The 27,205-nt window shown below is 38.0% G+C and overlaps 1 protein-coding gene across 4 annotated transcripts in view; it reads left to right on the top strand.

Annotated features, from left to right (window-relative positions):
• The window catches only part of BICD1 (BICD cargo adaptor 1), a 250,371-nt gene that overhangs the window by 201,500 nt on the left and 21,666 nt on the right, over positions 1–27,205 (top strand). For 2 of the 4 annotated variants that reach the window (XM_012175056.4, XM_060413213.1), the window contains exons 5-7: positions 1,990–3,081; positions 7,013–7,164; positions 10,385–10,592. In XM_012175056.4, coding sequence (XP_012030446.1) covers positions 1,990–3,081; positions 7,013–7,164; positions 10,385–10,592 — 1,452 coding nt within the window. Of the gene's footprint in view, positions 1–1,989; positions 3,082–6,563; positions 9,549–10,384; positions 10,703–11,657; positions 11,852–27,205 lie in introns of those variants that run through there. The other 2 variants (XM_042247282.2, XM_060413214.1) reach the window with 2 other exon arrangements.

Below are 27,205 nucleotides of genomic sequence, written 5' to 3'. Positions count from 1 at the left end.
GGTTCTTTACCACACCTGGGAAGCCCTACTATGTATCCCATTACAAAAATCACACCAGTCATTCAGGTGTCAAATTGAGAGTCAGATAACCAGGATAAAGACTTTATGGAAGTTAATAACTCATAGAACAGCTTTTTATTTCTCTTCCTGTGAAAGTCCTAATATTAATGAGCAAATTCCGCTGTCTTTTCTTTTGTTCCTTCACAAAAGAATTTATCAGTACTCGATACATGTTAATGTGTTTATTTAAAAGTAAACACTCAGTGAAATTAAAAATAATTTCTATGGGATGGGACTTCCCTGGTGGTCCAGTGGTTAGGGCTCTGTGCTTCCACTTCAGGGTACACAGGTTCAACCCCTAGTCAGGGAACTAAGGTCCTGCATGCCATGTGGCCAAACAATTACTCATTCAGGTTTTCTGGCAAAACAACCAGCCCTACTACACAAAATAAAATCTTCAGTTTCAGATAGAAGATAGAGATTTTAGGAAGAGAAATAAAGCAAATGTTCTTAGTCACTGCAGATTATATATTATTTATATATATAATTATAGAAGACTATAATTAACTCAGCAAGTCTCTCTTGAATAAGTTCTTCACAAATGGAGATTAAAATATACAATTAAAATGAATAGTAATTTTAAACTTTAAAGTGCTTTGCATTTAATAATTCAAAGCACCATGTATTTTAAATAGTTTAAACTCTGCTCTGAAATTCAAATACAATTTAGTACTTCAAGCCTCAGTAGTACTTCAAGCCTCAATAGCTGAGTGAAAATGTAATGCCAGAGTTATACAAAATTATCCACAATTTAATTATCTTTTTTTTGGAAGAGGGCAGAGCAACCTTATTGTCCAGAAAAAATATACACACACACATATACATATGTGTGTATGTGTGTATAAAATTTGGATATCATTCCCTATTCAAAAGATTCCACCAGAAATATATTAAGTGTGGAAATTAGTACTGTATGTGGAGCATATATATATGACAGAGACAGTGTTCTATCTGATGTTTTCTGGAGGTGCTAAGCTCCTGAAACAATCCGTTTCACTGAGATTGTGTACAATACCAACAATTGAGATTTTCCGTCTCTTTTATCATCAAAAATTCAAATGTCTTGACTTTTCATCAAATACCATATGGATTTTCACTTGAAATTATTGCTTAGTAGTCTGACTAAATCAGTTCATCTTCAGCTATATACAAATACAGTCTGTTGTATCTAATGAAACCCAGCTAAGAGGATTTGTATTCAAATATATCCTAACTCTGAGATGAGTTATTTTTGCATATACAAATACAAATTTGTAAAATAAATGTGTTTGTCATGTAGAACCATTTAGGTATGGGAACTGGACCACAGTTACCCAAATGTTAATAAGATCTAACGTTATAATTATTGTTGTGGTTTTTTAGTCACCAAGTGGTGTCCAATTCTTTGTGACGCCATGGACTGTAGCCCACCAGACTCCTCTGTCCATGGGATTTCCCAAACAAGAATACTGGGATGGGTTGCCATTTCCTTTTCCAGGGGATCTTCCTGACCCAGGAATAGAACCCGTATCTCCTGCAATGGCAGGTGGATTCTTTACCACTGAGTCATCAGGGAAGCCCAGCATTATAATACCTTGATCTTTTAAGTTCACTGTCTTACTGAATCACCCAAACGTCCCTAGGAGACAAGGGTTGTTATGCTCATTTTATAGATTATCAAACTGAAGCTTACCCAGATTTACTTGTGTATAAGGCATAAGAATTTGGATAGGTAAATATACAGAGCATAATTCTTTTGGAATGATGTACCTTTTGATTGATTGACCTACCAGAACTGAAATAAGAAAACACACTCCAATTCAATTTGTAGTAATGGGAATATTGTCTCTTCTGCATTTTTAAAATGCGTATATGTCCAAATGTGAATAGGTCAAGTTCATCACTGGCATTGCCTTGAAGTCACTCAAAGACTTTCTTTTACCATTGCAGGTAGAACGGGAAAAGGCCATTCTTCTGGCCAATCTCCAGGAGTCACAGACACAGCTGGAACACACCAAGGGGGCACTGACGGAGCAGCACGAACGGGTGCACCGGCTCACGGAGCATGTTAATGCCATGAGGGGCCTGCAGAGCAGCAAGGAGCTCAAGGAGCTAGATGGGGAAAAGGGCCAGGACTCGGGGGAGGAGGCCCATGACTATGAGGTGGACATCAATGGCTTAGAGATCCTTGAATGCAAATACAGGGTGGCAGTAACTGAGGTGATCGATTTGAAAGCTGAAATTAAGGCCTTAAAGGAGAAATATAATAAATCTATAGAAAACTATACCGAAGAGAAGGCCAAGTATGAGAGTAAGATCCAAATGTATGATGAGCAGGTTACAAGCCTTGAGAAGACCACCAAGGAGAGTGGAGAGAAGATGGCCCACATGGAGAATGAGTTGCAAAAGATGACCAGCATCGCCAATGAAAATCACAGTACCCTTAATACAGCCCAGGATGAATTGGTGACATTTAGTGAGGAGCTTGCTCAGCTTTACCATCATGTATGTCTGTGTAATAATGAAACCCCTAACAGAGTCATGTTGGACTACTACAGGCAAAGTAGAGTCACCCGTAGTGGCAGCCTGAAAGGCCCGGATGATCCCAGGGGACTTTTGTCTCCACGGTTGGTCAGGCGGGGTGTGTCATCCCCGGTAGAAACAAGGACCTCACCTGAACCAGTTTCAAAAGAAAACACAGAGGCCAGCAAAGAACCAAGTCCAACTAAGACCCCCACCGTCTCTCCTGTTATTACTGCCCCACCATCATCTCCAGTATTAGATACAAGTGACATTCGCAAAGAGCCAATGAATATCTACAACCTTAATGCCATAATCCGGGACCAAATCAAACATCTGCAGAAAGCTGTGGACCGGTCCTTGCAACTGTCTCGTCAAAGAGCTGCAGCACGGGAGCTGGCCCCCATGATCGATAAAGACAAGGAAGCCCTAATGGAAGAGATCCTCAAGCTCAAGTCCCTACTGAGCACCAAACGGGAGCAGATCGCCACACTGAGAGCGGTGCTGAAAGCCAACAAACAGGTGATCTCATTCTACTGATGAGCTATGCTAGCCAACACTTTAGTTTATGCCTGAATGCTTTTAGTATCCACTACCATGAGGATAGGAGAAGGAAATGGCAACACACTCCTGTGTTCTTACCTAGAGAATTTCATGGACAGAAGAGCCTGGAGGGCTACAGTCCATGGGGTCACAAAGAGTCGGACACGACTAAGTGACTAACACTACTATTACTACCATCAGGATGAGAGTTCAGATTCCCGGTCAGCAGAGAAATAAAATGAACTGTGATCAGAGCCAGATCGGAACATAATAGTTTCCCTGAAGTGCATGAATGGATGAGACAGGAGAGTAGCGCTGCCTTACTAAGGTAGAAGTGAGGAATTTAAAGCAGGAACAGAGAAAATCCAGGTACATATGTAGAAAGGCAGTCCCGGCGGTACTTACCTGGAGCCCAGCAATCATTGAGTAGAGAAGGGAGATGGAGGGATGCAGAATAGGCTGGCAAGGCTCTCTGGTAGGCAGTTGGAGCAGAGAGAGAGGCAGAGAGAGAAAATAAATTATGCACTAACTCTGTCAGTGACCACTTATCTGAAATTTAGTTCCACTTGGAATGTTAATTCACCTGAGTCACAGCTTAAAAAGTAGAAAAAATTTCCTAATCATAGATCTTGTCCTTAGGGCATAAGCAGGAATGCTACCACATGATTCTACCAACTCCTAGCTCTCTTTGATGTCTGTATTTGTGTTTTTCCCTCAAACTTTACCTGAGTGACAGTGCTGTGAAATACAGGTGGGAAGATATTTTTAACCTCCGTCTAGTTTCTCTGGAAAGTGAGACTTGACAAACACCTTTGAAAAGAGTGGTGAATAAAGAATATCAATAAAGAAAAGCAACAGAGCATCAAATACCTTCTTGCAAATGTAAGCAATACTAGTGTTGGAATGGAGAAGGAAATGGCAACCCACTCCAGTGTTCCTGCCTGGAGAATCCCAGGGACAGTGGAGCCTGATGAGCTGCTGTCTATGGGGTCGCACAGAGTCGGACACGATTGAAGCGACTTAGCAGCAGTAGCAGCAGCAGTGTTGGAAAGTGAAAGTTAATTTCAGATTCAGATGTCCTTTTCTGTTTGCATTTAAATGGGTATCTACAATGAAGCTTTCTACCCTCTTTGTCTTTAGTTACCATAAACCTGTTGGTATAATTTGGAGGTCTATAATACAAGTATTGAAATGTTTAACTGACATAGATGTATAAGTAAGCATGATTGATCAACCAAGAGAATTTGTCAATAAGCATTCACTAATTGCATATTTCATGGCAGTTAGTAAGTAGGGATGCAAAAATAAGTGATTAGTAATCTAGTAGAATTTCAGTATATGCCTGTAACTGTTTACAAGACAGGACCAATCATCAAGCACCTTAGAGTGGTGTAAACAGTGCTGTAGGAATTAAGAGCAGTACAAAGCATTTCTGGGTGAATTTTAATTTTCACAGTGGTTTGTGGTACTATTTGCATTACATTACTGTCACATCCCATATGGCCTCAGTAAATTAAATGTAAACACATTTCTAGCCATGCCTTTAGTTTACATTTTAATGATGTTAGGGCTATTGCTGTGATGCTGTGTGCCATGAATGGCTGAGGTATCTACAGAGAACATCCACTATATTTAGACATTGTGGAATGTTTATCGTTAAGGCTAAGCTAAGAATTCTGTCATAGAGGAAAAAAAGAGGATCCTGTTTTTATTAAGTGTTCTGCATTCTTTATAACTCTTTTCATATATCTTAGGGTTTTTTGTAAGCACAGTGTCTTCTGATGAAATAAATAAATGTTTAGAAAGGACCCTCTGTATACTACTATGCTATGATGAATGCCAAAGATTCAAAGAAGGCCAGTACATGGTCCCTGCCTTCCAGGAAAGGATTCACAGACTTATGGGGATGTCAGAGTTGAACAGATAATTACAGTTTGATATTGGATATACTATAATCCAATTTATGGGAACATTGCAAAGAAAGTAACTAATGAATCCTAGATCTAGATCTCTGTGGCTAGAAACAAGATTTTTTTGTTTAAAAAATAAACTTCAGGAGAATGTGGTAAATGCAGATGTCAGCAAGTCTGCTAATGGGTCTTAGACTTCCTCAATTCCAAAAAAGCTTTGTGCAGTCTTGTGAACAAAAATCTACAAACGATCCTGAGTCCTTTGGGGGCATTTTTCACAAATAATAAATGACTTTGTACTTCTATTTCAGATCTTGCTCTACCGTCACTTTCTTCTCTTCTCTTCTTAGATAACTGACCGTGTACTTCCACATGCTTACAAACTCGTTACATCTACATTTTCACAACTTCACTCTCTGTTCTTAATGATTTTGTGTGTAAATTTTTAAAAAATTTAAACAGCTCCCATTTTCCCCAGGTTGATTTCTGCATTATGGATAACTTTCTGAATGTATAATGTTTCTAAAGATTCCACTGAGTTACAGCACTACAGAACATACTGAAGTATTTTATGAGTAACTTCTTTTAATCTAAAGTTAAATTCTATCAAAATTATTATGTTAACAATAAAAATTTTTAAAGCTATTAAGTTATGACTTTAGAATAAAAACATTAACCAACTACATTGCTATCCTAACATTGTTTTAATTTAAAAAAGAATCTATCTCTATGGGTGGATTGGCACTTTGTATAAGAAAGTTGAAGCTATCCACTTGAAGCACGAAAAGAAATGCTAAGAAACCATGGTAGTCTTTCTGGGAAATCCTGTTACTAGTGGGTTTTTTCATTAGTGATGGGCTTTTTTCATTAGCATTGAATATTTTACATACTCTGAAAAACTGTAGTTAGTAGTTTGTAAAAATGGTGTGTTTCTAGTTTGGCTTCAGTATGAATACCATGGAGGCTATGCTTCAAACAGGCAGTCCCTAAATGTACATTGATTTCATACATTGATTTGGCCAGCATTTTTTGTTTGTTTGTTTGTTTTTCATACTCTGTGTCAGGCTAGTTCTCACTTAGAAACCCTCTTAATTCCAATAACTTTAAACATGCCCAAATTCAAACAAATATTTTAATTCATTCAATATTGTGGTGCTTGCTTGGGTAGCACATCCAATTTTACATATATATATATATAGCTGGAGTAGGAAATGGCAACCCACTCTTGCCTAGAGAATTCCATGGACAGAGGAGCCTGGAGGGCTACAGCCCATGAGATCACAAAGAGCTGGACATGATGCAGAAACTGAGCATGCATATATATATATATATATATACATATATATATATATATGTATGTATGTATGTATCTGCTTCTATGAAGATTGTGAAAAAGAATTTGACTGTAATTTAGTAAAGAAGTTATATACTAAGACATAGGAAAGAATTGATTCTTTGTTAATTCTTTTCCTTAAAAATATAATACAGGTTTATAGTTTGTCATACTCATAAATCGCAATGACTTGTGCCTTTTATTCTATTATGTTTCAGATCCACTGCGCACGGATGACACAAGAATATTTGAGTTCTGTTGTATTTCATTTGGAAGATGTGCTTCTTCCCTAACTTCTTGATAAAACCCTTCTTATATAAAGTTTCATTTTGATTCATTCATATCTGAAAATCCCATATTCTCAACAACCTGCATTAAATATTTACTAAACTTATTATATATCTTTCCCTTAGTCACTGATAATGACTCTGGTTCACAGCTGGCTTCTAGGGCAATTTATCCATATTATAGATTGATATTTATGTTTTGACATAAAAAATTGCCCTATATGCAAAGTATGTTTATATGAAATTCATATGTTTATATTAAATTCAACCTAGACAATTTTACTTTTTATTTATGAAAGAAATAGACCCAGCATGAAGAAATGTATATGATAGATTTTCCTGATATGAAAATTGTAAGCCCTATCATTTTTCTGCTTTAGACAGCTGAGGTGGCATTAGCTAATCTCAAGAACAAATATGAAAATGAAAAAGCAATGGTGACTGAAACTATGACAAAACTTAGAAATGAACTGAAGGCTTTGAAAGAAGATGCAGCAACTTTCTCATCCCTGAGAGCAATGTTTGCAACAAGGTAACAGTTTTCTCTTGCAAGTTTAGGTGTGGTACATGGGGATAAGGTGTGGTACATGGCTTCCCTGGGGGCTCAAATGGTAAAGCGTCTGCCTGCGATGTGGAAGACCCGGGTTCGATGCCTGGGTCAGGAAGATCCTCTGGAGAAGGAAATGGCAACCCGCTCTAGTACCCTTGCCTGGAAAATCCCATGGACGGAGGAGCCTTGTATGCTGCAGTCCGTGGGGTCATAAAGAGTCGGACACAACTGAGCAACTTCACTTTCCTTTATGGGGATAAGACTTTAAAATGTATTTGTTCATCTTCCTGCATAATGAGTGTTATTTAGTGTGTCATCTAAAAAGGCAAAGTGTAGAGTAAATACATGAGATTCCACTCTAACAAATCTAAAATAAAACCTTTTGTGCTGTTTTCCAAAGCCCTCTACTGGACACCCTGGATCAAGCAATTCTTTTACATGAAGGTGTTTTTATTTTATTTTTTTGGCCATGCCACGTGGCTTGCAAAACCTTAGTTCCCCAGCCCAGGGTCGAACCCGGGCCCCCATTAGTGGAAACACAGAGTCTTAATCACTCGCCCTCCAGGGAATTCCCTATACAAATGTTTTTAAGTTAATATAATAGATTTTTTCTAGAGCCTTCTGTACCCAAAAGAATTAGACCAAGGAAAACAAAACCTCCAATAAGGGGGAAAAACCCACTTCCTGAAATAGCTAAATATTACATTATCACGATTGACATTTATTTTTGTGTACATAAAACTGTTTATCATTAGCAAGTATTTGTATGAAAAGATATCTTCATAATGAAGATTAATATTCATCATATCAGCTAATTACTTAGACTTAATATGTTGTTCTTGTTTAGTTGCTAAGTTGTGTCCAACTCTTTTGCAACCCCATGGACTGTAGCCTGTCAGACTCCTCTGTCTGGAATTTCCCAGGCAAGAATACTGGAGTGGGTTGCCATTTCCTTCTCCAGGGAATCTTCCCATCTGAGGGACTGAATCCATGTCTCTGCATTAGCAGGCAGATTCCTTACCACTGAGCCACCAGGGAAGCCTAGATTTAATATACTGTGAATTAAATTATGATTTCTAAGATGTTATAATATATATCACCAAATTTTTCATACTACCCAACTAATTATTTAGACAAATGTTAGTTACTACCTCCCCCCACCAGTTTTGTTATGAAGCACCACTGTATTTTATTTTTAGACTTGAAATGATTGTTCAAAAAGTATTGATTCAAAAAAAGAAAGTATTGATTCAGTGGTTTCAAAATCTTGAGATGTTCAGTATAGTGATGCAATTTCCTTTTTGCTGTCACAATTCAGTATCAAAATAAAAATAATTCTATATTTTATATGATACAAATGGTATAAAATTCACAAAGCATAACTATGTTATGCTTTATTTGCAGATTCAGTAAATTACTTGCATATAGCTAATATAAATGTAAAAATAAATCCTAGGCCCTGAAATCTGTCCAGCTTCCTTTTTGTGTCAGGAGAGAAAAGGCTCAAGCTCATACTTTTTGATCGACTCCTGGACGTGGCAATGAGGAGGCTAAGTGCCTAGAGACCACAAGGGTATGGGAGAACTGAAGGGAACTGACTTCTTGGTCTGAGCACAGAAGAGTTTGCATACCTCTGGCCTCTATGGGGAGGTAGGGACAGGAGAATGGGTTTCATGCATAACGCCTCCCTCTTTGAAAAGGAAATCAAAAAAATTTTAAAGGGACATTTAATATCTCGATCTTGGGCTTTTCTGGTGGCTCAGAGGTTAAAGCGTCTGCCTGCAATGCGGGAGACCAAGGTTCGATCCCTGGGTCGGGAAGATCCCCTGGAGAAGGAAATGGCAACCCACTCCAGTATTCTTTCCTGGAGAATCCCATGGAAGGAGGAACTTAGTGGGCTACAGTCCATGGGGTCGCAAAGACTTGGACACGACTGAGTGACTTGACTTGACTTGACTTAATGTCTTGATCTGGCTTCTATAAGAATTATTACCCCAAAATAATGTATTCTCACAGAAATTTGTTTTTTCAGGTTATTAACTGCCTACTCCATTGTATTTTTAAAAATATTGTTATCTAACCAAGTAAAATAAATCCAGGGTCCCGAAATCCACATGTTATTTTACTAAGCCCTGATTTTTCTTATAATATTCCTACTGTGCTTCTTGACATTCAGTGTTAAAAAATATTGAGACCCACCTGGAGCTCAAGTTCTTTCACTACAAAGTCTATTTTTTTTTAATGCCATAAGTCTTGTGTTAATTTCAAAGTTTATACAATACATTTGGTAACTCTGGAAAGTCATTAACTATCTTCTGATTTGTGAAGAGTGTTCTTAGTGGGTAAATAAACTCAGAAAAAGCTCTGAATAATTGTGTGAATAATTCTTCATTCCAAATGAACATGTGCTCGCTCAGGTGTCACTTTTGGTGGAAAAAAGACCACTGAGCTTATCCTCCTGGTGCAGCAGTATCAAACCTGAACAAAGCCAACTATATTTGTATCAAACCCTCTGCAAATCTTGGTCTTCTCTGACACCTATTGCTTTATCATTTGGTTGGGAAATCATTGAAGATACTCAGGTTTCTAGTTCAGGCAGATGTGCCATGTTGAAATCAGTAGCAACTATAATCTGAACTCAAAAATATAAATAAACTACATATTTTCTTTATAAATATTGTTATTATTTTTATGCTACAGGCAAGACTATACAATTATTATAACACATCTATGATGCTGTGTACATTACCTGAGACTTTACTGTTGGTTTTTTTGCGTCATGGAGCAGCCCTCACAATAATTCTATCTCTGGAGTTTAAGATACTGCCTATTAAGAATGTCCCTAGGACTTCCCTGGCAGCCCAGTGGTTAACACTCTGTGCTTCCACTGCAGGTGGTGCACGTTCAATCCCTGGTTCCCTGGTCAGGGACCTAAGATCCTGTATGCTTCACAGCAAGGCCGAAACAAAACAGAAAGAATGCCCCCATATGTACTTCATCGTATAGATGAACTATCAGTTATTGAACCTGCTCTGTTTCCAACTTTCTACTGAAATAGATTACTTCTATTCCATTACTTCCATTGTAATGGGATTACATCCATTACTTCCAAATCCTAGCAAAATTCATTACTTTCAACTGAAGCTCCAGATTTAATTGCACGAAGATTTTCTCCTGACCACTTTTCTGTTGGTGGTTCTAGATGTGATGAATATGTCACACAGTTGGATGAGATGCAGAGACAGTTAGCAGCTGCAGAGGATGAAAAGAAGACTCTAAACACTTTATTACGAATGGCTATCCAGCAAAAACTCGCCCTGACCCAGCGGCTGGAGGACTTAGAGTTTGACCATGAGCAGTCCCGTCGCAGCAAAGGCAAACTTGGGAAGAGCAAGATCGGCAGCCCTAAAGTAAGTGGGGAGGCATCAGTCACCGTGCCCACCATAGACACTTACCTCCTGCATAGTCAGGGCCCACAGACACCCAACATTCGGGTCAGCAGTGGCACTCAGAGGAAAAGGTATGCATGCAGCGATCTTCATAGTATGGTGCAGTGGCCAGATTTTAGTTAACTGCAAAACTTAATGTGCTGTTATTGTGGAGGATGGAGGAAGGGAAGGAAGAGAAAAAGTGGGAGTGGGTGTATAAATGGGCCTTGCCAATGTTGGTTTTTCCAAATTAAAACCTTTTGATCATTGTGTTTATTTGTTTCTGTCCCCCACACCCCATCTCTTGGTTAACCATAATATACTTTTCAAGTGTCTGTTAACATTTTTGCTGTTCCTTGTATGCATAAATATGCCTCTCCCTTACCTCCAACCTAAAAATTGGTAGATGAAAAGTGGATATTAAGAATGAAGCTATGTTTTACATGGGTGATAATTTGAATGGTAATGGTGCTATTTACCAGCTTCTCTCTAATGAGGCAAGAAGATGAATGTGTTCTTTTAGGGGAGCTTTTGTTCATATGCTGAAAACTGATGACTGACTGAAAGATGTCTCTATTTCAGTCAAATAGAATGGAATATGTATAGCGTTTTTCTTAAAAGCAGGTTTTTGTGCTTTTTCTTTTAGTATATGAATATTGTTTTAAAAAATCACTCATAAGGTTATTAATGGCTTGATTTTATGACCTTTCTCTAGAGTCCTGGATGTTGAATTACTTACCCTGTATTTTTCAGTTAAAAGTGAAATTTTATTTTAGGAGCTTTCAATTAAGAATCAAACAATATAAATATTTTCTGTTTGTGGTTCAAACTGACTAACTATAATAAATCTCTTTTCCAGTATCCAGTACAATTTCCAAATAGGGTTGTATCCTGGTATGGAAACTAAACATTTAGTGAAAATCTTGATTTACTTGTTAAAAAAATTAAATGCCAGTATAAATAATGTTGTCACTGGTGAGGCTTTGAAAGGTAATTAAAGTAAAACTTTTTTGTTTCCTATATGTATTTTCTTGGATCTCCTGCAAGACAATTTTCACCTTCCCTTTGTGATCAGAGCCGTCCCAGGACTTCAGGGGCTTCCTACCTACAGAATTTATTAAGAGTTCCCCCTGATCCCACCTCCACAGAGTCATTTCTTCTGAAGGGCCCCCCTTCCATGAGTGAATTCATCCAAGGGCACCGGCTCAGCAAGGAAAAAAGGTTAACCGTGGCTCCACCAGGTAAACACTTTTTCCTTGGGTGCATGTGATGCAAATGATGAGTTGAATAGACCAACTCTCCCCTTCCTTCCAGCTACTCACACCCACCCATCCACAGAGTCTAACTTTCATGATGATAAATTCCTACTGTTAAAGTAAAAACATCTTTATACTTTGCTTCCTGATTCCTTCTTTACTCAGCCAGACAGTCATTTCTTAGGTGTCTCCAGGGACTTCCCTTTTTAGCAGCCAAGGATGAAAAATGAGAGTTGGAAGGAATGGGATAGATGAAGGGAAACTAGCAACAGGCACAATGCAAGACACACAGTCCTATTTGCAGTTTGGTAGCTCCTAGCAATTCTGTCTTGGTCAAATTTTGACATTTTCTTCTGATCATTTTTAACATAATTTCAGTCAAGGGAGCCATCTTTATGAAAAGCTCTTTGGGCTGATCTCCTTTTGCAGTGACTCAGAATGTCTTCTCAATTATTGAAAATATAAAAGTAAAATCCTCTGAGGTTTTGCTCCTCAGGAACATTTAGGTCTTAATATAATGTTCTTATAGTTTGTAAGCCCTTATTGATTTGTGCTTATCAGCATGCTCACAACTTATTTTAGCTTCACTGTTTTGCATTTTTCTAATATTTTTTATTTTTTCTCTGAAGGGCCTCATTTGAAAATATGACTTCTGGCAGATAAACATCATTCTTTTGGGAAATCCCCGCATGTTAACTATAGGTCAAGAGGTGGTGCACTTTAATTCTGTGAAACAAAATATGCCCAAAGGCAGCTGTTATTAGCCTATCTAATAAATGAAAAATTAAAAGCTAATTCTAGTTAGTTGTCAACAGTTAGAAATTCAAGAGATTTCACCGGGACAGCTGTATTTCTGGTCTCCCTTGAATGATCCTGGCAGGCTTAAGTCTGCATTCATGCATTTCAGCAACTTGCTGGAGCTCTGTAGTAGCTGCTGCTTTTACACAGGGCAAACTGCAGTTTACCACAGGTCCCCTCACTGCCAATTACATATACCCATCCTGCTGCACTTGTTTCTGTTGTCATCTGGCCCCTAATGTAACCTTTGAGTTTGTCACCTTTGCCACAAAAAAAAAATTTTTTTTAATTACTTCAATTTTATCTTAATTCCTTTTTGGAAACCTCAGCCTTTGGATCTCCAATACTGTACTTCCCTTATCTCATTCATGAATCAGCCTACTGATTGGGATTAAAAGATATGGTGTGAAAATTTATAGAACAAGTTAAACATTCTAAGAATCTTTGAGGACATAGGTAGTGTGATAAGGAGTTGGAGGAGACTAACAGCCAAAATGTTCACCTAAAATAAAAAGCCAGACTTTCCTGGAGGTTCCTCCTTTCGTGATCCTTTTGCTGTTGTTTTAGACCCCTTTGGAAGCTACCTTGAAGTATCTGTGAGTCGCATAGTGGTCCTGATTCATCAGAACACCTAAGTTAAATAAAATCCAAAGATCTTATTGTGTTCCAACTGGACTTAGTAGCATTATCTCCTAGAACTTAGAAAAGAAATTCTGTGATTAATAAGTAAACCTATTGTATTTTAATTTTTTAAGTGACATATCAATAATACTAAAATTAATAATAAATATTAATAACAGCTATTTTCATTTTGTATATGACTATTTGATCCTTGCTTATGTTAATATCTATTTTACATCAAACCACTAACAGATATCATAAATTTTTCTGTTACTCTCTAGTCTTATTTTTATTTTTAAAGGTTGTATCATAAATTTTACTTCAGATATTATCATTGCATTAATCACCACTTCCTCTCTGTTAACCACTAGATGGTTTTCCATTATTTGTTATAAGATGCTGTTAGAAATATGCATTCAACTTCTCATCTATTCCATTCTTTTTTCAAGAGTGAGATCACTGGGTTAAAGTATGAACATCTTTATGTTTTTTGGTCTATTTTGATGTTCTGATGTGATGTCCAAAAGGGCATATCAATGTGCTGAAATTCTTACATTTTCCCCATTTTCACACATTCTGAATCTTTCTGCTACTGCTAGTCAGAATACTTGAATAAGAATACTATTATGTGGCCTGAAATTCTTTAGTTTTAAATAATAAGAAAATGCCATAGACCTTAGAAATGATTGCTATATATAAGATGAGATATAAATAATGTGGAATTCAGAATCATCATTAGGCCAGAAAAGCATTTTAATTACAACTTAGCATATTGATGAAACTTATATTTTAACCATTTATTTGAAGTTAAAATAATAAAAGTATGAAGGAAGTAAATCTTTTATTATAGCCTAAAGATTTTTCAATCTTATGTCATGGAACCAACCAGATTAGTCCTTAATAAATTCTTAGATCAACCTAGCAACATTTTCCGAAAGGTTCTGTTTAAATAAATAGAAACTGATTTATCAACATCAAACTGTAGTCTACATCAAACTGTACCTTCTACAAATATTTGCATTATTGACAGTATATATTTTTCCTAGACTAAATTATATTGGATAAGGAATATTAAACATTATTTACAATGCTTTCACTATATAAAATGTTTCATTAAGCTGAGAGAGGGAAAGTGTGCCATTTATATTCAATCCTATGTTCTATGCAAGAATATCTTAAACCCATGGCAAGTAATAGGTTTTATGAGTATTTTTTATTCTTGAGTTTAATATAAGTTATTGGTTATTATAGATTTACTTGCAGGTAACAATCTATATTCATCATTTTAAAAGGATGATTTCCTGTTAATTTATCAGAATCTTTTGATAGGCATTGTTTTCTAAAATATATTTTTAATGTTTTCTATAATATATTTTTTAGTTTATTTTTTAGGTGTTTTTAATTATTCTAGTAAGTCTATATACAGATTGTTTCTATTGAGAATCATTGAAGAAATTAAATCAATGTAAATTATATTAGTCTAATTTGTTTTGGATTCTTTGGTTGAGGAATTCCAAGAGATATAAATCTAATGTAAATTTTAAATTAAAACATAGAATATTATTTACCATATATAGAATATTTACAAATAGATTTCACTTCTATGAGATGGTTAGCAGAAAACCCCATCATCTTCAAGGCACAATTTCTCAATTTCTGGAAAATCAGTTCTAGAAAAGGGCATTAATTTTCAAAATTAGTAGACTTTTGTGCTAATTTATTAGTACATTGTTCTGATTGATTTCTAATATTAGTAAAACTTTGTGGAGGAAAATTCTGGCTATGGCTCAGCCTCTGCTACCTCAGCTCTAGAAATTCCAGAGTTTCTGGCCGTGACTTACTGACTTTCTTTCTCCTGACTTATCCTCATCCAGCATACAAACTTCAACATGTAGCATTGAAGAACTTGAATCAAAGTGTTCCCTTCTGATATCAAGTTTACAATCAGACAGCAGATAGTATATCTGCATAATATTAGTGGTTATTTTGTAGCCAACAATTCATCTCAATGCCTTAACTACCTAGGTCTATGTAATTAATAGAAACTTACAATTTAATCAATAATTAAAATCAATCTACCAGAGTATATGAAAGGAATCTGTTCAGATCATAGGCCAGAGGTGTTACTTCTGTGGTAAAGACCTAACTGCACCATTTGTACAAGTGTATTAGAGTTCCTGGACCCGATTGCAGCGTGAGGAGGGGGAGAAGGGAAATGCTTCAGCACACCAAGTAGTTCTTTGATATCAGCTGGTTGCCACAGGATTCAACTCAATTCTGACACTAGCTACCTGGAGATGGCATCCAATTCCACACACTGAGGACTCAATCTGACAAGACTGCCCCACACCCTCATCCCCACTTCTTAAGCCAATCAAAAGCCTGGGCTATTTATTACCTGTGTCTCTGATCCACCACTATAGATTGGAGTTCCCATGACCCCTCTTTAGACTTCAGATGCCAGTCCAAAGTCCAGGTTGTTTCCTTCTGAACGACTGACTATAAACCAAAGGTTACCACGACCCCTCTTCAGGTTCAGTTAATTTGCTACTTCCTCAATCACTGGTTTTTTTTTTTTTTTTTTTTTTTAAAGTAACTCAGGAACAGCCAGACAGAAGAGATTTGAAGGGCAAGAAACAGGGAAATGTGCCACAGTTTGCCTACTCTTCCAGTGTGACACTCCTCCTGTAATCTCCACGTGTTCACCAACCCAGAAGTTCTGTGAACCCTGTCCTTTAAGATTTCTATGGCGGCTTCATTACAGAAGCATGAGTTTGATTAAATCATTGGCCTTTGATGAATGATTCAACCTTCAGGGGTTGAAACAGAAAGTTCCAAATCTCTAATTCTGTGGTTGGTTCCCCTGGCAACCAGCCTCCACCCTTAGGTGGGGTCCTAAAGTCATCTCATTAACACAACAAGAGACACTTTTGTCATTCTTAGCACTTAAGAAGTTCCAACATTTGGGGAGCTAAGAGCCAGGAATCCTGGACAAAGACCAAATATACATTTCTTATCAATCATAGTATCGCAACAGGATAAATAAGAAATCTGAAACTTCAAAAAGCAAGCTTGAACTTTCTTCTTGAAGTAATAGCCTGAGCAGTTTGCTCTTCATGAACTTGTGTTTTCCCTGTAGAAGCTTTTTCTTTTGAATGTTCTGCTTCCTGGTGTCATTTCAGTTCCTCTGTTCCTCCCTACTTCACTATTTTCCTTCCTCCTCTCTCTCTGAGACCATTACTGAACTAATGTGAAAGAATGGTTTTGAAATCTGAGATTTTTCTATGATATTTTAGATCTTACCAATTTTTAAAGAAGCTCATAGAAATATATTAACCTTAGTATGTACTCACTCCTTTAGTAACAAACATGTTACTAAACATGTTCATTAGTGAAAATTGCCTTTGCATTTCCCTACATTCAAATAGTAAATATGTTTATGTGTTTGTTGTATTGCAAAGCCTATATTCTTAAATATGTACCCAAATCACATTTCTTTCATTAACTCATTTTCTCATTCACTTGTTTGTCAAAATTTAGCAAAGTATATTGGGCACCTACTATGTGTCAGGCACTTTTTTTTGCTTTTGGTATAATCCATGGGATTGCAAAGAGTTGGACATGACTGAGCGATTTTCATTTACTTACGTATAATATGAAAGTGTTAGTTGCTCAGTCATGTCTGACTCTTTGCAACCCCATAGATGGTATCCTGTTGGGCTCCTCACTCCATGGGATTCTCCAGGCAAGAATACTGGGTTGCTATTTCCTTCTCCAGGGGATCTTCCCCACCCAGTGATATTCAAGTAAAACCTCACCTCTGTTATCCCCTTTAAGGGGCAGTAGATAGGCAAATAAGTAATGATATTAGTAAATATTCCTGGTAAATAGAAGGATTGGGGTGATGAGGAAATCCTGCCCAAAGAAATGCAAGTACTGGTCATGAGAGGTAACTGTAGACCTTAATAGGCAGAAGGCAGAGGCGCAGGTGTGGATAAAGAGAAAAGCCTTATAGGAGATCAGCTTGCACAAAGGCTGATGAATTAGGGGCTAGAAACTGGATCAGGACTTGGGAGTGATGGGAATGACTCTAGGAAGGCAGACAGGGACTTGAAGGTAGAGGGCCAGGTTAGTGAGAGTAGACTTTATTCCAAGGGCACAGATAAGTTTTCAGAAGAGGAGAAGATTTTTAGTTTATAAGTCTACATAGTGTATTTAGTCTCCACCTGACAACGAGGTGGAGAGTGGATTAGATGTGGGTAATGTTAACCGATGCTAGGAAAGATTTAAGGCAGGAGGAGAAGGGGACAACAGAGGATGAGATGGTTAGATGGCATCACTGATATGATCGGCATGAGTTTGAATAGGCTCCAGGAGCTGGTGATGGACAGGGAAACCTGGCATGCTGAAGTCCATGGAGTTGCAAAGAGTTGGACATGACTCAGTGACTAAACTGACTGGTTGACTGACTGAATGTTACCCAAAAAACTGGGTTCTCCTCTTGATGGGTGTCAAGCCAAAACACAACTGAAACCATATAACTCAGATTGGGACTTGAACCATGGTCTTTTAACTGATATCACACTGAATTTCAGGACTTAATGAAACTCAGTTTCTTGAAGTCCCATCACAGAAATAATTCAGTGAGAGACAAAGAAACAGGTAAGAAATGGATTTTGCGAGAAATACACTCCACAGAGTGTGGGCCATCTCAGAAGGCAAGAGCAGCCCCTGAGTATGGCATGGTTAGTGTTTTTATGGGCTGGGTAATTTCATAGGCTAATGACTGGAAGGATTATTCCAACTATTTTGGGGAAGGGGCAGGTTTTTCCAGGAGTTGGGTCGCTGTCCTCTGTTTTGCCCTTGATGATCAGCCTCAGAACTGGGATGGTGCTGGTGGGTGTGTCATTTAGCATATGCTAGTATACTCCGTTCAGTTCAGTTGCTCAGTCCTGTCTGACTCTTTGTAACCCCATGGACTGCAGGACTCTAGGCTTCCCTGTCCATCCCCATCACCTAGAGCTTGCTCAGAGTCATGCCCACTGAGTCTGTGATGTCATCCAACCATCTAATCCCTCTGTTGTCCCCTAATGCTTTCAGTCTTTACCAGCATCAGGGTCTTTTCCAGTGAGTTAGTTCTTCACATCAGGTAGCCAAAGTATTGGAGCTTCAGCTTTAGCATCAGTCCTTCCAATGAATATTCAGGACTGATTTCCTTTATGATTGCCTGGTTTGATATCCTTGCAATCCAAGGGACTCTCAAGAGTCTTCTCCAACACCACAGTTCAAAAGCATCAATTCTTCTACGCTCAGCTTTCTTTGTGATCCAACTCTCACATCCATACATGACTACGGGAAAAACCATAGCCGTGACTAGATGGAACTTTGTCAGCAAAGTAATGTCTCTGCTTTTCAGCATGCTGTCTAGGTTGGTCATAGCTTTACTTCCAAGGAGCAAGCGACTTTTAATTTCATGGCTGCAATCACCACAGCAGTGATTCTGGAGCCCAACAAAATGAAGTCTGTCACTATTTCCATTGTTTCCCATCTATTTGCCGTGAAGTGATGGGACCAGATGAAATTATCTTCATTTTTTGAATGTTGAGATTTAAGCCAGCTTTTTCACTCTCTACTTTCACTTTCATCAAGAAGTTTTTAGTTCCTCTTCGCTTTCTGCCTTAAAGGTGGTGTCATCTACATATCTGAGGCGATTGATATTCCTCCCTGTAATTTTGATTCTAGCTTGTGCTTCATCCAGCCCAGCATTTCACATGATGTACTCTGCATATGTTAAATAAGCAGGGTGACAAAATGCAGTTTTGATGTACTCTTCTCCCAATTTGGAACCAGTCCATTGTTCCATGTCCGTTCTAACTGTTGCTTCTTGACCTGCATACAGATTTCTCAGGAGGCAGGTAAGGTGGTCTGGTATTTCCTACCCTCGAATTTTCCACAGTTTGTAGTGATCCACACAGTCAAAAGCTTTGGCATAGTCAATAAAGCAGAAGTAGGTGTTTTTCTGGAACTCTCTTGCTTTTTCAGTGATCCAGCAGATGTTGGCAATTTGATCTATGGTTCCTCTGCCTTTTCTAAATCCAGCTTGTACATCCTGAAGTTCTCAGTTCACGTGCTGTTGAAGCCTGGCTTGTAGAATTTTGAGCATTACTTTGTTAACATGTGAAATGAGTGCAATTGTGCAGTAGTTTGAGCATTCTTTGGCATTGCCTTTCTTTGGAATTGGAATGAAAACGGACCTTTTGGAGTCCTATGGCCATGGCTGGGCTTTTCAAATTTGTTGGCATATTGAGTGCAGCACTTTCACAGCATCATCTTTTAGGCTGAAATAGCTCAGCTGGAATTCCATCACCTCCACTAGCTTTGTTCATAGTGATGCTTCCTAAGGCCCCCTTGACTTCACCTTCCAGGATGTCTGGTTCTAGGTGAGTGATCACACCATCATGGTTATCTGGGTCATAATGATCGTTTCGTATAGTTGTTCTGTGTATTCTTGCCACCTCTTCTTAATATTTTCTGCATCTGTTAGGTCCATATGATTTCTGTCCTTTATTGTACCATTCTTTGCATGAAATGTTATCTTGGGGTCTCCAATTTTCTTGAAGAGATCTCTAGTCTTTCCCATTCTAATGTTTTCCTCTATTTCATTACATTGATCACTGAGGAAGGCTTTCTTATCTCTCCTTGCTATTCTTTGGAACTCTGCATTCAAATGGGTATATCTTTCCTTTTCTCCTTTGCCTTTCACATCTTTTCTTTTCTCAGCTATTTGTAAGGCCTCCTTGGACAACTGTTTTGCCTTTTTGCATTTCTTTTTCTTGGGAATGATCTTGATCACTGCCTCCTGTACAGTGTCACAAACCTCCATCCATAGTTCTTCAGGCACTCTATCAGATCTAATCCCTTGAATTTATTTGTCACTTCCACTGTATTAATCATAAGGGATTTGATTTAGGTCATAGAGCGACTGAACTGAACTGAACTGAATGGTCTAGTGGTTTTCCCTACTTTCTTCAATTTAAGTCTGAATTTTGCAGTAAGGAGTTCATGATCTGAGCCACAGTCAACTCCCAGTCTTGTTTTTGCTGACTGTATAGAGCTTCTCCGTCTTTGGCTGCAAAGAATATAATCAATCTTTTTCAGTATTGACCATCTGTGATATCCATGTGTAGAGTCTTCTCTTGTGCTGTTGGAAGAGGGTGTTTGCTATGACCAATGTGGTCTCTTGGCAAAACTCTATTAGCCTTTGCCCTGCTTCATTCTCTACTCCAAGGACAAACTTACCTGTTACTCCAGGTTATCTCTTGACTTCCTACTTTTGCATTCCAGTCGCCTCTGATGAAAAGGACATCTTTTTTGGGTGTTAATTTTAGAAGGTCTTGTAGGTCTTCATAGAACTGTTCAACTTCAGCTTCTTCAGCATTAGTGGTTAGGGCATAGACATGGATTACTGTGTTATTGAATGGTTTGCCTTGTAAACAAACAGAGATCATTCTGTCGTTTTTGAGCTTGCACTCAAGTACTGCATTTCAGACTCGTTTGTTGACTATGAAGGCTATTCCATTTCTTCTAAGGGATTCTTGCCCATGATAGTAGATACAATGATCATCTGAATTAAATTCGCCCATTCCAGTCCATTTTAGTTCGCTGATTCCTAACATATCAATATTCACTCTTGCCATCTCCTGTTTGACCACTTCCAACTTACCTTGATTCATAGCCCTAATATTCCAGGTTTTTATACAATATTGTTCTTTATAGCATCGGACTTTACTTCCATCACCAGTGACATCCACACCTGGGTGTTGTTTTTGCTTTGGCTCTGTACTTTCATTCTTTCTGGAGTTATTTCTCCACTCTTTTCCAGTAGCATATTGGGCACCTCCTGACTTGGGGAGCTCATCTTTCAGTGTCATATCTTTCTGCCTTTTCATACTGTTCATGGGATTCTCGCGGCAGAAATACTGAAGTGGTTTGCCGTTTCCTTCTCCAGTGGACCACGTTTTGTCGTAATTCCCCACCATGACCCGTCCATTTTGGGTGGCCCTCCATGGCGTGGCTCATAGTTTCATTGATTTAGACAAGGCTGTGAATGTCCAGGAGTCTCCAGCAGAGGCGTAGGTCAATAATGGCCTGCTGTAGGGTCAGGGGCACTGACTACCACAGTGCATGTACAAATCCTTTGGAAGGAGATTGCCATTACCTTCATTATCCCTTCCATAGTTTGGCCCGAGGCCAACCAACAGAGGGAACACAGCCCTGCCCATCTTCAGAAAATTGGATTAAAGATTTACTGAGCATGACCCCACCCATCAGAACAAGACCCAGTTTCTCCCACAGTCAGTCTCTCCCATCAGGAATTTCTGTAAGTTTCTTATCAGTATCCATCAGAGGGCTAATGTGGTACAATGAGCATGAAATGTGGCTCAAGGTCCACTGGAAGTCAAATCTTTTGCCACCTTGGACCTTGTTAGTTCTAACCAGTTTTTGTCATGTCCTATGGCTATGTTTCTTTTAAAGGTTGTACCCTGCCCCCTTCCCTCCTGTTTTACAACCAAATCAAAGATTTGGGAAAGAAAGATTTATTACTTGCAGCAAGTAAGAATACTAGGGATCTTGCCCAAAGCAGTGTCTCCCCAACAGTAAAACTGAGAAAGTTTTAAGTATAAGTGTATTCATGAAGGGGTTTGATTGAGTCCAAACTATAGCTGGTTGAAGTCAGGAGGGTCAGAAAAAGGTCAACATCATCATTCCTTAGGTTCCAGTTGATCTGGTAGTTGAGTGCCCCAGGCCAATCTTTACCACTGACACAGAACTGGGAGTGTCCTTACTTCTCTTGCTTGATAACAGGCAATGTTTCTGCATTCTTTAGTTCCCTTAAGATGTTAATTACTGAGACTTGTTTAAGGCCTGGCTTAGATCACAAAATGGCTTAGGGCCAAAATGGTTTCTCTTCTGTCAAGAAAGCTGTCTTGGTTCTCTTTCTCTTCAACCCTCCTGCCCTAACTGCTTACAGCAATACCTGAGATAAAGAAGCAACTATAGAGTCTAATGAAATGTGAGATGAGAGGTGGCAGAGACTCAGAAAGGAAACTGTGAAGAATATGAATGTTTGTAAATGTCTGAAATCAGACAGGTTCAACTCTGTGCTTGAGCCAGAGTGTCCTGTGTGCATGCAACCTACTCTAACTGCTCATTCATCCTCTCATGATTTGTCTGTGGAAAGGAGTACGTCAAGGCTGTATACTGTCACCTTGCTTATTTAACTTATATGCAGAGTACATCATGAGAAAGGCTGGGCTGGAAGAAGCGCAAGCTGGGATCAAGATTGCCGGGAGAAATATCACTAACCTCAGATATGCAGATGATACCACCCTTATGGCAGAAAGTGGAGAGGAACTAAAAAGCCTCTTGATGAAAGTGAAAGAGGAGAGTGAAAAAGTTGGCTTAAACAAAGATCATGGCATCTGGTCCTATCACTTCATGGGAAATAGATGGGAAACAGTGGAAACAGTGTCAGACTTTATTTTGGGGGGCTCCAAAATCACTGCAGATGGTGATTGCAGCCATGAAATTAAAAGACGTTTACTCCTTGGAAGAAAAGTTCTGACCAACCTAGATAGCATATTGAAAAGCAAAGACATTACATTGCCTACAAAGGTCTGTCTAGGAAGTGAGGAACTGGTGGCTCAGAGGTTAAAGTGTCTGACTCCAATGCAGGAGACCTGGGTTCGATCCCTGGGTCGGGAAGATCCCCTGGAGAAGGAAATGGCAACCCACTCCAGTATTCTTGCCTGGAGAATCTCACGGACAGAGGAGCCTGGTAGGCTACAGTCCACGGGGTCGCAAAGAGTCGGACACGACTGAGCAACTTCACTTTCACAAAGGTCTGTCTAGTCAAGGCTATGATTTTTCCAGTGGTCATGTATGGAAGGAGCTTGGCTAATGCTAATTGAACTGACTTTCTGAACTAACAGCCTTACTGGTTTTTTGCCTAAAGTGTCTTTATTCCCTATAGAGGCTTCTTCATTTTTGTGTGTTCTACTTCCCCATATACTTTCTTTGTTCACAGGATTCATTTCTTGAAATAGCAGGAGTGAACAGCATTCTGTTGAACCTGTAATCTTTTAGGGTTGTATTTGCTTTTAACACAGCTTCTGCAGTTTTCCTTCCAGAGGAAAGCTTGGGCATTTTCTCATGCTAGAGCGTGTTGCCCTTAGTTTGGAATCTGCTGAAACAAAAATTAATTTTAAAATGCTACTTCACAAAATTATCAACTATATGTTTAAAAATACATTTTTGTATCTTGCTCCAATGTAATATGCAATCAAAAATTTGTTCAGATTTCTAAATTTTACTGAATCTTGTATGCTTGTTGTTGTTGTTCAGTCCCTAAGTCATGTCCAACTCTTTGCGACCCCATGGACTGCCCCATGAACTGCAGCATGCCAGGGCTCCCTGTCCCTCACCATCTCCCAGAATTCACCCAAGTTCGTGTCTGTTGAATTGGTGATGCTATCCAACCGTCTCATCCTCTGCCTCCTTCTTCTCCTTTTGCCTTCAAACTTTCCCAGCTTTAGTGTCTTTTCCAATGAGTCAGCTGTTTGCATCAGGTGGCCAAAGTAGTGGCGCTTCAGCATTACTCCTTCCAGTGAGTATTCAGGATTGATTTCCCTTACAGTTGACTAGTTTGATCTCCTTGCTGTCCAGGGGACTCTCAAGAGTCTTCTCCAGAACCACAATTCAAAAGCATCAATTCTTTGGTGCTTAGCCTTCTTTATGGTCCAACTGTCACATCCTTACTTGACTAATGAAAAGACCATAGCTTTGACTATATGGACATTTGTCGGCGAAGTGATGTCTTTGCTTTTTAATACACTGTCTAGGTTTTTCACAGCCTTCCTTCTAAGAAGCAAGCATCTTCTAATTTCATGGCTGCAGTCACTATCCGCAGTGGTTTTGGAGCCCAAGAAGAGAAAATCTGTCACTGCTCTCACTTTTCCTCCTTCTGTTTGCCATGAAGTGATGGGACCAGATGCCATGATCATAGTTTTTTAATGTTGAGTTTTAAGCCAGCTTTTTCACTTGCCTCCTTCACCAAGGAATTATGTATGCTACAAGAGTATTTTCTCTCTTCTTCTGGGTTAGCTCTGATTCATTGCACAGTGGAAATGTGCATATCATCAAATTTCAATTCTTTCAGTATTTCTTCAAGTAGCAATTCCATTTGTGCAAGAAATCTTTCAGTATAGAATGATCTTGGGTTGGAATGTGCAAAGAATGTCATTGGAGAAATATATCTCATCTTTAGATTCTGTCCATCTATGTGATGACAGATGTTGTTTAGTTGCTAAATTGTGTTCAACTCTTTTGCAGCCCCATGGACTGTAGCCTGCCAGACTCCTCTGTCCATGGGACTCTCTCAAGCAAGAGTACTGGAGTGGGTTCCCATTTCCTTCTCCAGGGAATCTTCCTGACCCAGGGATTAAACCCATGTCTCCTGCATTGGCAGGCAGATTCTTTACCACTGAGCCACTAGGGAAGCACATAATGACAGATACCTAATGGAAAACGGAAAAATATAAGAAATTATTTCATCTTTCTCAAATAGCTCTGTATTTGCTTTGTTTAAGTAAATCTCAAATATCCTCCAGTTTAGCTGAATATTTTGATTTTCATCCAGATAACTAGTTTCATATAAAAATATTTTGGAATTTTAGGGGTTTTTTTCCCCTTCTTTACTTTTTCTTGCAAATAGTTTAAGCTAGATGTATCTTTTATACCAGTTTTGAAATTGTGTGCATAAATGCACAAAATTTTTAAGTTTTCTTATCCCTTGCCTCCACGCTTAGCCCTCTATGCCTCACTACAGATAACTCAAAGTTTGTGTTAAAAATGAATTCCTCTATAAGTCTGTAAGCTTTTGGGCAGAAACCTTGTCTCTTTTAATCCCCAGAATCTTCCACTGTACCTGGCACATAGTAGGCCCTCAATTTGTTGGATAATTGGTAATTAATCCAAATTTTCTACAGTATCTCAAAATATACAGCTTTATTGTGGTTTATCATCTCTACATGTAATTCTTCATGTACAGAAATATAGTACATTTCAGATGTGGTTTAAAGTAGGTGATGTAATAAAGATCTAAATAACAGTTGCATTAGGAAAATTTTCAAATTAGTTATTCATTTCGCTTATCATTTAATTTAGGCAGCATATGTATCATTTAAAGTTTCTTGATTTGGTTGTTTTAATATATTATGCCTAAAAATCAAGGCAGTTATAAGAAAATACTCACTATTTTTGGCCAGGCCCCACAGCATGTGGGATCTTAGTTCCCTGACCAAGGATTGAACCCATGCTCCCTGCAGTGGAAGCACAGTGTCCTAACCACTGGACTGTCAAGGAATTCCCCTGAAAATATTCATTTTACAGAGCAACAATGTATGACCCATGTAATACACACCAAAAGGCTGTATATAAATATATAGGCTTTCCTTACTTATTACTTTCTCTTATTCCATTTTATGTGTTTTATATTTTTCAAGTATATTTCTCAATAGATAATAGTTATTCAAAATTGAAAAGGTATAATTACAAAAGGGTATACAAATAGAAAGTAGTTCTCTCTGCCACAACTGTGCCCAGCCAAATTTGGGTATCCTTTCAGAAACATTCTGTACATATACAAGCAAATATATGTAAATATATGCATATATAATCACATATATGTGTTTTATATATGCATTACAATAACATTGGCACAACCACAAACATCATTATGCATGCTATTGTTTTCCACTTAATCCATCTTGACTTTTTTCTCCTTTCATATTACTATTCATCTTTTTTTATTTTTAACTAGATGTCTGGAGGAGAAGGAAGATATACTTGAACCCTTTAAGAAAGTTTGAAATGTCTTTACGTGTAGAATTGAAATATATCTTGCCAAACAATAAAATGACAGCGACAAGAATGTTTCACCTTCTAGACCAAAGCTGTTCAGTTTTAATAATGTGGTAGCCATGTGAGAAAAAGTAAAAAGAAACAGATAAACTTAATTTTAGTAATATATTTTATTTAACACAATATGTCCATAATACTACGATTGTAACATGGACTAAGTAGAAGCAATTATTAATGAGATTTTGCATCTGTTCTTCTTACTCAGTCTTTGAAATGCAGTGTGTATTTTGCACTGACAGCACATCTCAATCTGAACTAGCCATATTTCAAGTGCCCAATAGCCAGATTTGGCTAGTAGCTACTATTAGACAATGCAGTTATAGACCTTACTTACCAATGGCTCCAACTAGATTTAATTTCTACTGTGAAATCTAATCACTAACAGATTTAAGGTAACACACTTCGGTTTTCTTTTAAAATGAAATATTGGGCCAAATGTTTGTTGTTACTAATTGATTCTGCTTTATTTGTCTCTGGTAGCAATATTCTTTCAAATAGATACATATCAAATGTTTGTGTACCCTTCTCTGTACATCCCCTTTGTTTACTAGGTGTCCTTGTCATTAAGAATTTAATTCCTATTGTTTAGATATCCTAGGAAACCCTACTTTTAAATGTTCTTGAAATAGTAAAAAACAGCTTAATTTGTGTGTGTATGTGTAATCAAGCTTGTAAAAAGTCTATGTTATTTATTCAAAGCAAGGAGTGCCTGGAAAATATTTCCTGCCAATTTTAAATGGCAGCATTTAACTACTTCATATTTAGACTGAAAACACATCAGACTTTTCCAAGGTGTATTCCATGTGTTTTGGATAAAAGAGAAGATAAAGATAATACTAAGTAAACTATTCCATGGTACAACTTAGAGCCATGCAATAAATAATGCAATGATGAATGGAACATTTGATGACCACAGTTCTAGCAGCATCTTTGTCTTAT

The sequence above is a fragment of the Ovis aries genome, chromosome 3 (genome assembly GCF_016772045.2).
Source record: "Ovis aries strain OAR_USU_Benz2616 breed Rambouillet chromosome 3, ARS-UI_Ramb_v3.0, whole genome shotgun sequence".
Lineage (NCBI taxonomy): Eukaryota > Metazoa > Chordata > Mammalia > Artiodactyla > Bovidae > Ovis > Ovis aries.
Note: the sequence above shows the minus strand (reverse complement) of the source record. Positions and strands in the feature narration are given on the sequence as shown.